Source organism: Portunus trituberculatus, chromosome 25, assembly GCF_017591435.1.
Source record: "Portunus trituberculatus isolate SZX2019 chromosome 25, ASM1759143v1, whole genome shotgun sequence".
NCBI classification, from domain to species: domain Eukaryota; kingdom Metazoa; phylum Arthropoda; class Malacostraca; order Decapoda; family Portunidae; genus Portunus; species Portunus trituberculatus.
This window is the reverse complement of record NC_059279.1, coordinates 17,544,452-17,559,440: the sequence shown is the minus strand read 5'-3', so window position 1 is coordinate 17,559,440 and position 14,989 is coordinate 17,544,452. Positions and strand designations below refer to the sequence as shown.

Sequence of the window (14,989 nt, the reverse complement as noted above, 5' to 3'; positions counted from 1 at the left end):
TTTTCAAGGCAGGACAAAGAATTATGATTTTTAAGATAAGATAAGAGAAATTTGCTTAACGAGATTAGATAATTTTTCCAAGGTGAGTTAAGACAGTTTAGAAAAGATAATGAATGCTAGCAAACAACAAAAGAAAAAATAAAGAAAGCTTGAGTAGTATAAGATAAGAGAGGAACTTGAGGAAAAAAAAAACCCTGAAGAATATAGAACAACATTAAAGAAAAGCTTGAAAACATGAGATAACATTAGGGACCAACTGAGAATAGAAAAAAAAATTGAAAACAGAAACTGAGATTAGAAAAAAAACTGAAAAAAATAAGTTAAAATAAAAAAAAGCCTTGAAAAGAGAACTAATTAAAGAGCAAATAGGAAAAAAAAATTATAAGAAGAAATACAAGAGCTAATTATGATTTGCCAAGCTCACCACTGAGACTAAAGGAAAAAAAAGCTGAAAAAAAGATAAGATGAAATAAAATACAAAAAACTCGATAGAATGTAGAATAAAGACCAAATAGAAAAAGAAATGAAGAAATACAAGAGATGTCCAAGATTTGCGATTGGAGGAAAAAAAAAATGAAAAAGATGAGACGAAATAAAAAGAAACTCGACGAAATGTAGAATAAAGACCAAATAAAAGATAAAAAAAAAGATGAAATAGAGAAATGAAAAATAACAACAGATGAAAGACCAAATAGAGAAAAAAACAAAAGAAATGCAAGAATTAACCATGATTTACTAAGTTCACCACATCACCACATCACCACATTACCACATCACCACATCACCACACTGACTACTGATGCTCCTCGGAATTCGTCATCGCCCTTGAACTGACGCCAATTAGAATACTAAACAGATGCACTAAATTACACACACTAACCACGTCACCGCCCCGCCACCTCATCGCCTCACCACGTCCACCTGTCACTTCCCTACTTCCTGTTCGTCTGCCAACCTCCCCACACTGAGCAAATCATTCTTACCTTGATCTTTATTCATTTTTTTTTTAATTATACCATGTGGGCTTTTCACGGGAATTTCTGGGCTAAAGGAGATACTTTTTGTGGTACCTCCTATCTCAAAGCCCTCCCACTAAAAACCGTTGCCCCGAATGAGGAAGCCCAACCTACACTCGGAACGTGGACAGGATTCGAACCCGTGCACGCATGGTTCCACTGTACCACGGCGGCTCTAAATCGGGATTATTTGAGATTGTACTGCCATTTTCCTTTCTTGTTTTTTTTTTTTTTTAATTTCATTGGTGGTGATATGGAAAATACTGTTCATTTTTCCTTTTGTTATCATTCTTGCCTTAATCTTTATTCATTTGGAGGTTATTTGAGATTGTACTGGTATTTTTAACTTTTCTTGTTTTTTCTTTCTTTTCTTTCTTTTTTTTTAATTTTATTGGTGGTGATATGGAAAAATACTGTTAATTTTTCCTTTTGTTTTCCTTTTTCTTTTTTTTTTCCCTTTTTAGTGGTGATTTGGAAAAGTGCTGTTATTTTTCTTTATCTTCTTTCTTTCCTTGTTTATATTTTCTCAACTTTTTGGGGTCTATTTTTCCTGCTTTCTTTGTGCCATCAGTACTTAAGAAACTGCACACTTTTATCCACTTACCACTTGAATCACCCAAGACAAGGAAAGCTGTATATATAAAATGACCTTCGTTTTCTAAGCACACTATGAGTAATCAAATGTAACTCTCGTGACTTATAAGTAAAATTGAAACACTTCATTCCCGCATCGCCATTACTTTCAAAAGGCTCTAGTTGAGGTTACGGATGTTTGGGTTAGGTTAGGTTAAGTTAAGGATGTTTCTTTGGTTTCTAGTGACAGATTAACAAGTGAGTCTTATAAGTAAAATTGAAACACTTCATTCTCGCATCGCCATTACTTTCAAAAGGCTCTAGTTGAAGTTACAGATGTTTAGATTAGTACAGGTTAAGTTAAGGGTGTTTTTTTTTGTTTCTATTGATAAATTAACAAGATGGACTGTAGCTTTAATGGCTTATAAGGAAAATTGAGACACCTCAGCCCCGCATCGTTACTATTTACAAAATGACAGGTTTGTAATTGTTTTGAAGGTTCAAGTGACAGATTAACAAAATTTTCAAAGGGCTCTAGTTAAACTTAAGGGTGTTTTTATAGTTCTAGTGACAGATTAACAAGATTTTCAAAGGACTCTAGTTGAAATAACAGGATTTTAGTACTGTTTTGAAGGTTCAAGTGACACATTAACATTTTCAAAGGACTCTAGTTAAATTTCCTTACGCCATTTTAAGGGTATCTTTATGGTTCTAGTGACAGATTAATGAGATTTGCAAAAGATTTTAGTTGAAATGACTGGTTTTTGATAGTGTTTTTATGGTTCTAGTGACAGATTAACAACATTCTTAAAGGCCTCTATTTGAAGTTACTTAGGTTTTAAATGGTGTTTTGAAGGTTAAAGTGACAGATTAATAAAATTTTCAAAGGGTTCTAATTGAAACGACACAGGTTCTTAATAGTGTTTTGAAGGTTCTAGTGACAAAGAGCTCTAGTTGAAGTTACTCAGATCATTTTAAGGATGTTTTGAAAATTCTAGTGACAGATTAACATTTTTACGTTATCAGCAGAAGAAAAAACAAAAATACTCTTCAGAATCCGGTAATCCCTGTGACCTTAGAGAGAGAGAGAGAGAGAGAGAGAGAGAGAGAGAGGTGGGGGGGAGGGGGAGAGAGAGCAAAGCGTTTCTAAATACGAGCCAAGTTGGGTACGATAAAGTGACGTGACAATCCTCTGCAATTATCTGGTCTACTGCGTGTGTGGTGCGTGTACGGGGCATCTATGGGAGTGCGTAGGTCGTATGAATTGCGTGCGTGTGCGTGTGGGGCCGAGTTACGTACCAAAAGGTCTAGATTTTACATTGACATCACGTGCTTCACTCGATTTGAATCTCTGTGCACGTGTGTGAGTGTGTGTGTGTGTGTGTGTGTGTGTGTGTGTGTGTGTGTGTGTGTGTGTTCCTCCTGTCCTCAGCCATCATGCACGTGTATTCTCCACCCCCGTGTCCCCTTATGGTTCCCCTCCCTCTTCCCCTTGTCCATCCCTCCATGTCACTGTGCTGCTGTTCTCCTGCTCCCTCCCCTTCCCTCCAGCCCTCCAGTGTGTCGTCACCGCCCAGTGTACGTGGAGGGCGAGCGAGTGAGGGCGTGTGTGTGTTTGGTTAACGGGCGACACGCGGGGGAGAGCACCACACACCACATATGCCAAGTCGATTCACATAAATAGCAAAACTACATCACATTTTACATTTCTCTCTCTCTCTCTCTCTCTCTCTCTCTCTGTGTGTGTGTGTGTGTGTGTGTGTGTGTGTGTGTGTGTGTGTGTGTCTCTCTCTCTCTCTCTCTCTCTCTCTCTCTCTCTCTCTCTCTCTCTCTCTCTCTCTCTCTAGACTGTTTTTTCCCAAGGCCACAGTGATAATTAGCAAGGTTTTCATGGGTGTTTTCCTGTTGATGGCGCTGTGTCCTTGTCAAACTATCGCTGGAATCACGAAAATACATTTAAAACCTCGCTCTCGTCCACTCCACACTGTTAAACGCAGGAGACAAGGCGACAAAATGCTAAGAATAGGCAGTTTTTTTAATGCTCCACACTTCTTTATTCTTATTTTCATTCCCTCTCTCTCTCTCTCTTTTTTTTTTTTTAATCGTCTTGTTATGTAAATGAAGTTAAGTTCCCTGAGTCTTAAAAAAAATGGGAATATTTGCAGAGGTTTTAATGAGAAACGAACGAATCCAAATAAAAACTAAGGAAAAAGGGTACAAAGCTATTAAGGGAATCATATTTACTTGTTCATTCTCGTTTGTCTTCATTCATTGTCCGGCGGGAATAATGATAAGAGATTAATGTTTTGGCTGGCTGGACTGGCGGGCGACGAGCGTAAAGGAGAATCTGAATGTATAAAAGAGGCTACGGATGTATAAATAAAGAGGGTTTACTTTATTTTCTTTTTATCTTTTTTTATTTATTCTTTTTCCTGTCCTGTTTTATTATTTTTTTATTTTGTTTTATCTTTTCTCTTTTTTTTATTTCCTGTTTCATTCTTTTTTGTGATATTCGTTTATTTTACTTTTTTTTTTGCTTTATTCTCTTTCTCATTTGTTTTTTTTTCTCTTTATTTTATTCTCTTTCTTATCTCCTGCTTTATTTTTTTTTTTAATGTTCGTTTATTTTATTTTAGTTCACTGTTTTATTTAGTAATGTTCGTTTAGTTTGCTTTCTTTTTTTTTTTTTTTTTTCTTCTTTTCTATCTCCTGTTTTATTATTTTTAGTAATTTTCGTTTCTTTTATTTTATCTTGTCTTATCTTTTTACCTTTCTCTTTCTTATCTTCCGTTTTATTCTATTTATTTTTGGTAATATTCGTGTATTTTACGTTATTTTGTTCTTATAATTTTTTTTCTTCTCTTTCCTATCTTCTGTTTTATTCCTCTTTTTTGTAATATTCGTTGATTTTACTTCATTTTGTTTTCTTTACTTTCTTTTCTCTCCTATCTCCTTTTTTTTAATTCTTTTTCTTAGTAATATTCATTTTGCTTTCTGTTTTTATCTTGTTTTTTTTTCTGGTTCTCTCCTCCGTTCTCCTTTCTCCTTCTCTCACGTTTACTGTAATATTTGTCTTCTCTGCATTCTTTTTTCTTTTTCTTTCTTTTTGTATCCTTTCACTCCCATGATTCTTATTCCAATCTCTGCATTTTTCTTCTTCTAGTCTCCTTTCTCATCTCCTCTCTTTTATTATCGTCTTTTCTCCTCCCTTCCACTCCTCCCTTTCGTATTACCATATTCACACACACACACACACACACACACACACACACACACACACACACACACACACGTCCATTAAACTTTCACCTCCACAAACAACAACATAGAATCTGGAACCCAAATAAACGTATGGTCGCTTTGTCTTCACATTTACGAAACCAAGGCAGGAATTTAAATAGAGAAAACGGACTCTGCATTGCTTCCAGTTTGGTGGGAAACGAGCTTATACTTTGATAAACTGTGGAACTCCCTACCTGCATTTGCATTTCCACCTTCCTTTGACCTGAACTGATTTGACCTCTTCAGTACTAGTTTCTGGGTGTGATTAGACGATTTTGTTTGCATTAGGAAGAGTCTAAGGAGGTCAGAAGATTAATGGCCAGAGTCTTCACTATTCTAATCCCTACTTAAGTTTCTGAAGCTGTGCAGAATCACTAAATAGTAAGCAAAATGAATATGAAAACGCGTCCTGGTGCTGGAGAGATTAAAAGAGAGGTTTCAAAGCATTTATCCCATTCTTTTTAGCTATAACTTTCTTGACTGATCTCGGGGACTGGCATCTAAGTGAGCCTTTTTGCTTTTATTTGTTGCTCTTGCCAGTTTTCCCTCTGTCACCTAAAAGACAAAAGACACAACGGGCCTAAGGTGTTTTGAAGTATCGTGTCTTATCGCCTCAACTTTGCATGTGGTGTGGAAGTGACTGGAGGTTACCGAGGGAGTTGTCTTGTTTGCAGTGATAGTTTAATTAGGATGCTGCACTATTATCAGCGGGGAAACACCCATCAGAACTGGACCAATGATGTGTGGTGGCTGTAGTCATGAGAGAATTGTGATAGTGACAGTTAATTAAGATGCTGCACTATTATCAGCGGGGAAACACCAATGAAAGCTGGACCAATGATATGTGTGGTGGCTGTAGTCATGAGAGATTTGTGATAGTGACAGTTTAACCCCTTCAGTACTAGGACGCGTTTCCATATTCATTCTGCTTACTATTTGGTGATTTTATACAGCCTCAGAAACTTGTGTGGGGGATTAAGATAGTGAAAACTCTGGCCATTAATCTTGTGACCTTCATAGATCCTTCCTAATGTAAATAAAATCGTCTAATCACACCCAAAACTCAAGGTAAAAATGCGTCCCAGTACTGAAGGCGTTAATTAGGTTACCTCATTATTATCAGCGGGGAGACACCCATGAGAACTTGGCCAGTGATATGTGTGGTGGGGGTAGTTTTTCATTTTTTTTATCATCAGAGAAAAATTTCATGCAATTCTCTTCTTATTTTTCATTTTTTTCATCATCAGAGGAAAGTTTCATGCGTTTCTTTTTTTTATATATCCTTTTCATCTTTTTAATCCTCAGGGAACAGTCCATGCATTTTCTTTTTATTTTTTTTATATTTTTTAATCATCAAAGAAAAATTTCATGCGTTTCTATTTTCATTCTTTATTTTATTTTATTTTTTATCATCAGAGAACAGTTCCATGTATTTTCTTTTTCTTTTTCATTTTTTTTATCATCATAAAAAAAGTCTCACGCAGTTCTCCTCTGACTTTTCATTTCCTTTTTATCATCACCGAAAAGTATCACGCGTTTTTCTTTTCATTCCTTATCTTTTTCACCGTCAGCAGGAACACGAGTCTAAAAAAAAAAAGAGAAAAGAATAAAAAAAAAAAAAAAAAATCAACAGCAAACTCTTTTTCCGTCCCTTCATTTGACCATAACAAAATTCCGCCTTTTTATTCCCTTCCCGTAAAGAAAATATTGAATGGATCTCTTTATATTTATCCATTTATGTATTTACTATTTCTTTACCCTTCATTTTCTTCGCAGTATCAGCATTCATAAATAAACAAAGGGGAATACGAGCCTAGAAGATTATCTGATATATTTTTCTTGTCTTTTCTTTTATAATTAAAAAAAAAACTACTGCACTTTTTATTACTATTATTATCATTCTTCTTCTTCGTCTTCTTCTTCGTCTTCGTCTTCGTCTTCGTCTTCGTCTTCGTCTTCGTCTTCTTCTTCTTATTATTATTATTGCTATTATTATTATCATTTTAGCGTAATAAGTGACATCAGCCTTATCGTGTCTTTGTTTACTCTTGCATAACTCATGAATTCCATTTGTGATACAGAGAGAGAGAGAGAGAGAGAGAGAGAGAGAGAGAGAGAGAGAGAGAGAGAGAGAGAGAGAGAGAGAGAGAGAGAGAGAGAGAGAGAGAGAGAGAATGACCTTAATACTCACTCCTATTAAACCTCAAACAAAGCAACACAAGGCTCTCTAATTGACTGACTAACTGAGTAACAAAGCCACAAACACGAGTAAGAAATAGCAAATCCTTTCCCTTCACATTTACTTCCACACTCCTGCTTGTCGGAATTCTTCACTGCAACAACTCCATTTCCTTCGCTAGTCCTTCATTCTTCTTCTAATTTACTTCTTCACTCTTACGTATCTACATATCTTACTACAACAAATCATTTTACTTTATAATTCTTTCCTCTTCTTATCCAATCTCTTTACTGTAACTTGTCCATTTCCTTCACTACGAGTCCTTTATTGCTCTTCTGTTCACTTCTACAATCTTACGTATCTACATTTCTTACTACAACAAATCATTCTACTTTACGATTCCTTCCTCTTCTTATTCAATCTGAATTTTTTACTGTAACCTTCCTCCACTACAAACCTTTCTTTCCTCATCTAATCCACTTCTACACTCTTACCTATCTATATCATTCTACTTTACTATTAATATATCCAGTACACTTTTGGTTCATTTCTTTGCCACAACTCCATTTCTTCCACTACATTTCCTCTCTTCCTTCTAAATTCCTTACTACAACTAACTCTTTTCCTTTACCATCCCTTGATCTTCTAATCCAATACACTTTTGCTTAATTATTTGCTGCAGCTCCATTTCTTTCACTACAAGTCCTTCCTTCTTTTCAAATACACTCTTGTTTGTCTGGATTCCTTACAACAAACAGTTCTTTTCCTTTACCATCCCTTGCTCCTCTATTCCAGCACACTTTTTGCTTGATTATTTGCTGCAACACACTATGAGTCCTATCTAATCCAGTCTTGGTTGTTTAAATTCCTTACTTGTACAACAAATTCTTTCCCTCTTCCATTCCTTTCTCTTATCTTGCACACTTTTGCTTAATTCTTTGCTACAATACCGTTTCCTTCACAAGTCCTTCCTCTTATCTAGTGTACTTCTCCTTGTCTACACTCCTTTACCACTCCTTCCTCGTATCTAGTAAACTTTTGCTTAATTCTTGGCTACAACATCAATTCCTTCTTACCTATCCAGTGCACTCTTGCTGGTCTACACTCATCAATTCCTTCCTTCCTATCCAGTACACTCTTGCTGGTCTACACTCGTCATCAATTTCTTCCTATCCAGTGCACTCTTGCTGGTCTAAACTCGTCATCAATTTCTTCCTATCCAGTGCACTCTTACTTGTCTACACTCCTCACTACAACTCCTCTCTCTCTCTCCTCCCTCGCTGCAGAAGTGGTACAAGACAGCGGCGGAGCAAGCACAGGCGTGGGCGGAGCAGTGCGGTCGCCACAGCCACGCCGATCACCCGAGTGTCAGGTGGACCTCCAGCTATGGAGCGTGTGGCCAGAACGTGTTTGTCTCACCCACCAAGAAGCGATGGTAGGTGGTGGTGGTGGTGGTGGTGGTGTTGGTGGTGGTGATGGTGGTGGTGTGATGGTGGTATGGTGGTGGTGGTGGTGGTGGTGTGGTGGTGGTGGTGGTGGTGGTGGTGATGGTGATGGTTGTGGCGTTGGTGATGGTGGTGGTGGTGGTATGATGGTGGTGGCGGTAGTGTTGTAGTGGTGTGGTGGTAGTGGTGTGGTGGTGGTGTTGGTGGTGGTGGTGGTGGTGGTGGTGGTGGTATTGGTGGTGGTGGTGGTAGTAGTGTGGTGGTGGTAGTAGTGTGGTGGCGGTGTGATGGTAGTGGTCATGTCGGTAGTGGTGGTCGTGGTGGTGGTGGTGGTGGTGGTGGTGGTGGTGGTGGAGCGTGGAGAGACAGACAGATAGCGAGTGAGGTGAAGCATGTAGAAGACTAACGGTGGGTTTGTTCTCTCTTGACTAACGATGAAGGAAAAATAAATGGGTAAACAATATGTATAAAGGAAGTAAGGAGTGTGGCAGGTGTGGTGGTGGTGGTGGTGGTGGTGGTGGTGGTGGTGGACCGTAAAGAGACAGGTAGCCGATGAGGTGATGCATGTAGAGAATTAGCGACGGGATCTGCTCTCTTGACAAACGATGTAGGAAGAAAACAAAATAGATGAATAAAATAAGTAGCAAAGCAAAATATAAAGAGCGTACAGGTGAGGAGATGGACAGGTGGCTAACGAACAGACACGAAGGTAGAAAAGGTGACTGAATGTGATGTTCCTTTGCTGACGATGCAGAAAAAGAAATAGTAAGATAAATAAATGAGCGAAAATAAGAAGTGTGTGAGCGAGGAGATGGACAGGCAGCTAATGAAGAGGTGAAGCTTGCAGGGAGAGAGAAAAAAAAAAGTGACAGTGGATAGAAAGACTGACTGAAGATTCTATCCTTAACGAACGGTGGAGGAAAACCAAATTGAGTGCAGGTAAAGGTGAGGAGATTGACAGGTAGTTTATAAAGAGGTAACACTTGTAAGTAGAAGAAAAAAACAACAACTGACTGAATATATAACTTCATTCTACTATTGAACTATTAAAAGAAATAAAAGGTGCAGTCTGGCTTACATAGATAGAGAAATGAGGCGACAGACAGGGTGGTGATTGGAAGAAAAAAAGGTGAATATATAACTTCATTTGACTATTGATCTATAAAATGTTTAGTCTTGCTTAGATGAAGAGGCGAAGCGATAGACAGCTGGTGACTGGAAGAGAAAGACTGTTTACTGGTGGGAAAACTTAGTGACTTTGCTGTTTCTTTATTGATCATGGTTTTAAACGAGCTTTCTTTAAAATTTTCCTCTCCTTCGTGTCATTTTGCAAGGGAAGTTCATGTCTTTAGTGTTAATCCCTTCAGTACCATGACGCGTTTCCCTATTCACTCTGCTTACTATTTGGTGATTTTATACAGCTTCAGAAACTTACGTGGGGGTTGAAATAGTGAAGACTCTTGCCATTAGTCTTCTAACCTCCATAGACCCTTCCTAATATCAATGCAACCGTATAATCCTAGCCAAACTCAAGGTAAAAATGCGTCCTAATACTGAAAGTGTTAACTCCATCCTCTACAGGAGTCAGGTGCTGCAACACTGGTGGGGCGCGAGGAAGGAGTTTCGTTACGGCGAGACCAACAACCTAACAATGGTGGCGGCGTACACTCAGATGGCGTGGTACAACTCTCACCAACTCGGCTGCGGCTTCTCCCAGTGTAACACCCCCGGCGGCTCCACCTTCTTCAGATACGTGTGCAACTACTGCCCCGTGTGAGTTGAGGTCATGTGTGTGTGTTGTCTGCATGGTTGGTTCTGAAGCTGCTCACAAGGGTTCGATCCCAGTGTGTGTGTGTGTGTGTGTGTGTGTGTGTGTGTTTTATTTATACCATGTGGGCTTTTCACGGGAATTTATGGGCTAAAGGAAATACTTTTTGGGGTACCTCCTATCTCAAAGCCCACCCGCTAGGAAACCGTTGCCCTGAGTGAGGAAGCCCAACCTGCACTCAGACCGTGGACAGGATTCGAACCCGTGCGCTTGGAGACCCCTCGGATCCCAAAGCACGCATGGTTCCACTGTACCACGGCGGGTTCGATCCAGCCACGGACCAGGGACAGTCAGGCATAATGGACAGTTTTTTTTTTTTTTCTTTTCCATGCAGGAGGGAAGCCAGCTAAGGGCGACAGAATATTAAAAAAAAGCCCCACTTGAGTGCTGGTTCCCTTAAAGAGTTAAGAAGATTTATCCAAAATTAAGGAACACATGTCGTGTGTGTGTGTGTGTGTGTGTGTGTGTGTGTGTGTGTGTGTGTGTCAGGAGGTGAAGGCTAAGCTGTTTTGTGAAGGTTTAGTTTTATTTTTACTGTAAGAATTGGAGCGATGGGCGTGATTGTGAGGGTCCGGCTGAAGGTAAGAGTGGGTGAAGGTTTGGAGTGGGTGTGTGGACGTGTGTGGTGGGGGGGATGAGGATGTGGAGGTGTGGGCGTGGAGCAGTGAGGTGGTGTGTGAGTGAGGGTGTTGGGTGATGGGCGTTGTGTGTTGGCAAACATCAATTTGTCAGCGTGGTGTGGTCTTTGTGCCAGGTTTGTGTTTAACGAGTGACTCCCCCACAGAGGCAACGACCCTGGCCGCCTGGCTCGCCCCTACACCGAGGGCGGCCCCTGCAGCCTGTGCCCCGGGGCGTGCCGCTCGCTGTGTCCCCGCCGCCGGTGTCCGCTGTGCACCAACTCCTGCACCTACTCCGACCTGTGGGTGAACTGCGGCACGCTGGACCAGCAGTGGCACGAGTGGCTGTGCAACACCAAGACCACTCAGGGCGTGGAACGCTTCAAGAACTGCCGCGCCACCTGTCAGTGTGTCAACGAGATCACCTGAGCCACCAGTCGCCCCGCCCCGCCCCACCCCGAGGGTTAAGAACAGCCGCGAATGTCGTGTGACAGACACGTGAAGGACACTGACCCAACCTGCCGTCAACACTCGCGACACTCCATTTCACACACACACACACACACACACACACACACACACACACACACACACACACACACACAAGCATATATATATATATATATATATATATATATATATATATATATATATATATATATATATATATATATATATATATATATATATATTCACGTTGAGCGTTGAAGATGTAAATATTAAAGAGAGTTGGTGTTAGTTATGATGGATCCAGATAATGGTGAAAGACAACAGATCTGTCACTGACTCATTGACTCCCAGCTGGAGCCTCGGCCTGACAATATCTGGGGCATCTTGTTGACAGGCGGTGCTTGGCCGAGCCTGCCAAGGACAGCGGGGACGGCCGGCAGGCCCCGAGCCTCGCCAACCACCGCCAGCCCCGCTAGCCCCGCCAGCAGCTGGTGGCGTGGCGGACGTTGTGTGTCAGAAGCATCAGTGGAAGCCACATATATTCCTTATCTTATTCATCGTTTGGTGCCTTGAAACAAGTGTTGTGGGCGACAGCCGCGCCTGTGTGTGTTGGGACAGCCGGGGAGGGTCGGGAAGGCCCTCGCCGGTGCAGGGGCGACTCTTAGACACAACACAGAAGGCCAGTGTAGCGAGGCAGTGTTGCGCCGCGCCCCGTAACGAGTGTCCCCGCGGCGCCGCCCTGCCGCTGGAACCAATGGCCCCGGGCGTGGCCGTGTTGTGGCGAGGCTGCTTCCTGGTGTGTGGTGGTGGTGGTGTGTGCAGCCCGCCGCGTACACCAGGTGCTGAGGCACACACACACACACACACACACACACACACGCATGACCTCTCTTCAGGAGGGTAATAGCTGACGATCACGAATTCAGCACGTGATCCACAAGACAATGGAAGAATTACACACACACACACACACACACACACACACACACACACACACACACACACACACACACACACACACACCAAGTCAATGGCAACAAAAGTGAACATTCCACGATTCTCTCATCTGTATTGTTCTTTGTGAAGAAAAAAAAAATTAAATAAAGTCACAAATTTGTCCCTCCTCACATTGGTGTTTTGCTGACACTCCGACCAGCGGCGAGACAAACAACGCGGCACGAATAACTAACACTCCCTCACCGCCAATACTACATCAAAATTGGAGCTACAGAAGAAAACGAGCTTGAAAAAAAGGGAAAGGAGGAAAGGAGCAAGGTAAGGAAAGAATACACATAAAGAACAAAAAGATCCAGGAAAACAAGGCAAGAAGAATGAACGAAGAGAAGAACGAGGAGGAGAGAGTTGTGAGGGTTGAAGAAGCTGTGAGGAGACTTCAGAATGACCAAGCAGTGTGAGGTGAGAGGAGGAGGAGGAGGAGGAGGAGGAGGAGGCGTGCGGGAGAGACAAGGCAAAGCAAGCAAGGCAAGGCAGTGTGTAGGCAAGGCAGGGCTTTGTGGGGGGTACTGCACTCTGGATGGCTGGCTGACTGCACACGGGTAAACATTGCAACACGCTCTGGCTGCAAGGGATGGACACTCACAGCGAAGGGGGAACGACTGACGATAAACTTACTCTCTGAAACACTTTATTCTCTCAAGTACTGTTTTCAAAGGCCACAGAAGCGATTAGCCACGTTTTTAAGTAATATTTCCTCTCACTGATGGTGTAGAATGATTTTTAGACTACCATTGACACCCCAATAACATCCCTTGCAGTTTGATCATGTTGCACCAGCTTTGAAACACTATTTTCTCAAATACTGTTTTCAAAGGGCACAGAAACGATTAATCAGATTTTTATATAATACTTCCTGCCACTGATGATGCAGAATATTAACTTCCTTTGCAGCTCCATCTTGTTGCACCAGCTCTAAGACACTTTATTATCTCAGGTACTGTTTTCAAAGGCTACAGAAGTGATTAATCAGATTTTTACGTAATATTTCCTCCCACTGATGATGCAGAATGTTTGTTAGACTACCACAGATACCCCAAATAACTTCCTTTTGCAGTTTGATTTTGTTCCACCAGCTCTAAAACACTTTATTCTCTCAAGTACTGTTTTCAAAGGCTACAGAAGTGATTAATCAGATTTTTAAGTAATATTTTTGCCACTGATGGTGTAAAATGTTTATTAGACTACCATAGACACCCTGATACCTTCCTTTGCAGTTTCATTTTTTGCACTAACTCTTAAGACACTATATTTTTTCAAGTACTGTTTTCAAAGGGCACAGAAGTGATTAATCAGATTTTTAATTAATTTTCCTGCCACCGATTGTGTAAAATGTTTCTTAGACTACCATAGATACCCATACAACTTCCTTTGCAGTTCCGTCTTGGTGCACTAGCTCTAAAACAATATATTTTCTCGAGAAATATTTTCAAAGGCCACAAAAACGATCAATCAAGTTTTCACGTACTTGTCTCTCATTGCTGCGTGTTCAACTAGTGGTAGAGTCATGGAAACACTCTTTAAATTCCCAATAACTTGTTTTCATTAGCGCTAAAATGACGAAAGCATTCTTGAAAGTCCATACAACCTACTCTGCACCTTTTTATTGCTACACTTGCGCTACCAAATGAAAACATCCTTGAAACTCCCTGTAACTTTCTCTAGAGCGTGTTTAAAATAGTTACGATAAGATATTGAACTGCAGAGCGAAAAGAAGGAGAGGTAGATGGAGAAAAGGGAGGTGAAGTAGATAAAGAGAGGCTTAGAGAGCGAAGAACGTCAGGGTAAAAGGACGACAGAAAGAAGTTGAAAAGGATGGGGAGATAAAACGAAGCGAAATGATAAGAAAAGAGTGAATGAGATGGAAAGGTTAGAAGGAGTGAAAATGAAGGAGGGAGAAGAAAAAGGGTAGATAGGAGGAAGATGGAAGAAGACTAGAAGAAGTGAAGGAAAGGGAGAAAGGAGGAAGAGAGAGAAAAAGACAGCGGAGAGGAGGGGAGGTAAGAGAGAGGAAGGGAAGAGAGGTAAGGTAAGAAAGACAGGCTGGAAGGAGGGAAGAGAAGGGAGAGAAAGAGAAGAGAAGGAAAGGTAAGGAAAGAAAAACAAACAGGAGGATGGGAGGGAAAGTAAAGGAGGGATGGGAAGGAAGGAGAGGGAAGGGGAAAGAAGGAGAGGTAAAGAGAGGTAACGAAAGAAAGACAAGCTGGAGGGATGGAAGTGAAGGGAGAGAAAGAGGGAAGGAAGGAGATGGAAGGAAAGAAAGACAACCTGGAGGGAGAGATGGAGGGAAGGAAGGAGAGGAAAGAGAAGGGAAGTGGAGGGAAGGGAGAGCAGGAGAGGTAAGGAAAGGTAAGGAAAGAAAGACAAGCAGGAGACAGGGAGGGAAGGGAAAGGAGAGGTGGGTAGGAAAGGGAGGGAAGAGGAGGGAAGGGGAGGTAAGGAAAGAAAGACAGGCCGGAGGGAGGGGGTGGAGGGGAGGAGGAGCGGTAAGGGGAGAGCATGGTAAGGTGCATGACCTCAAAAGTAAAGCTTGTGTTGGCTTTTTTATTGGTTGAAGTGGAGGAAGATTAAGGGCGAAGCAAATG

At 41.2% G+C, this 14,989-nt stretch overlaps 1 protein-coding gene across 1 annotated transcript in view; it reads left to right on the top strand.

Moving 5' to 3' along the window:
• The window catches only part of LOC123508621 (cysteine-rich venom protein-like), a 99,466-nt gene extending 86,949 nt beyond the window's left edge, over positions 1-12,517 (top strand). Inside the window, exons 4-6 of the mRNA XM_045262436.1 lie at positions 8,337-8,485; positions 10,077-10,268; positions 11,108-12,517. Coding sequence (XP_045118371.1) covers positions 8,337-8,485; positions 10,077-10,268; positions 11,108-11,369 — 603 coding nt within the window. The 3' untranslated portion in view covers positions 11,370-12,517. The remainder of the gene's footprint in view (positions 1-8,336; positions 8,486-10,076; positions 10,269-11,107) is intronic.
• Positions 12,518-14,989: the final 2,472 nt, after the last annotated feature.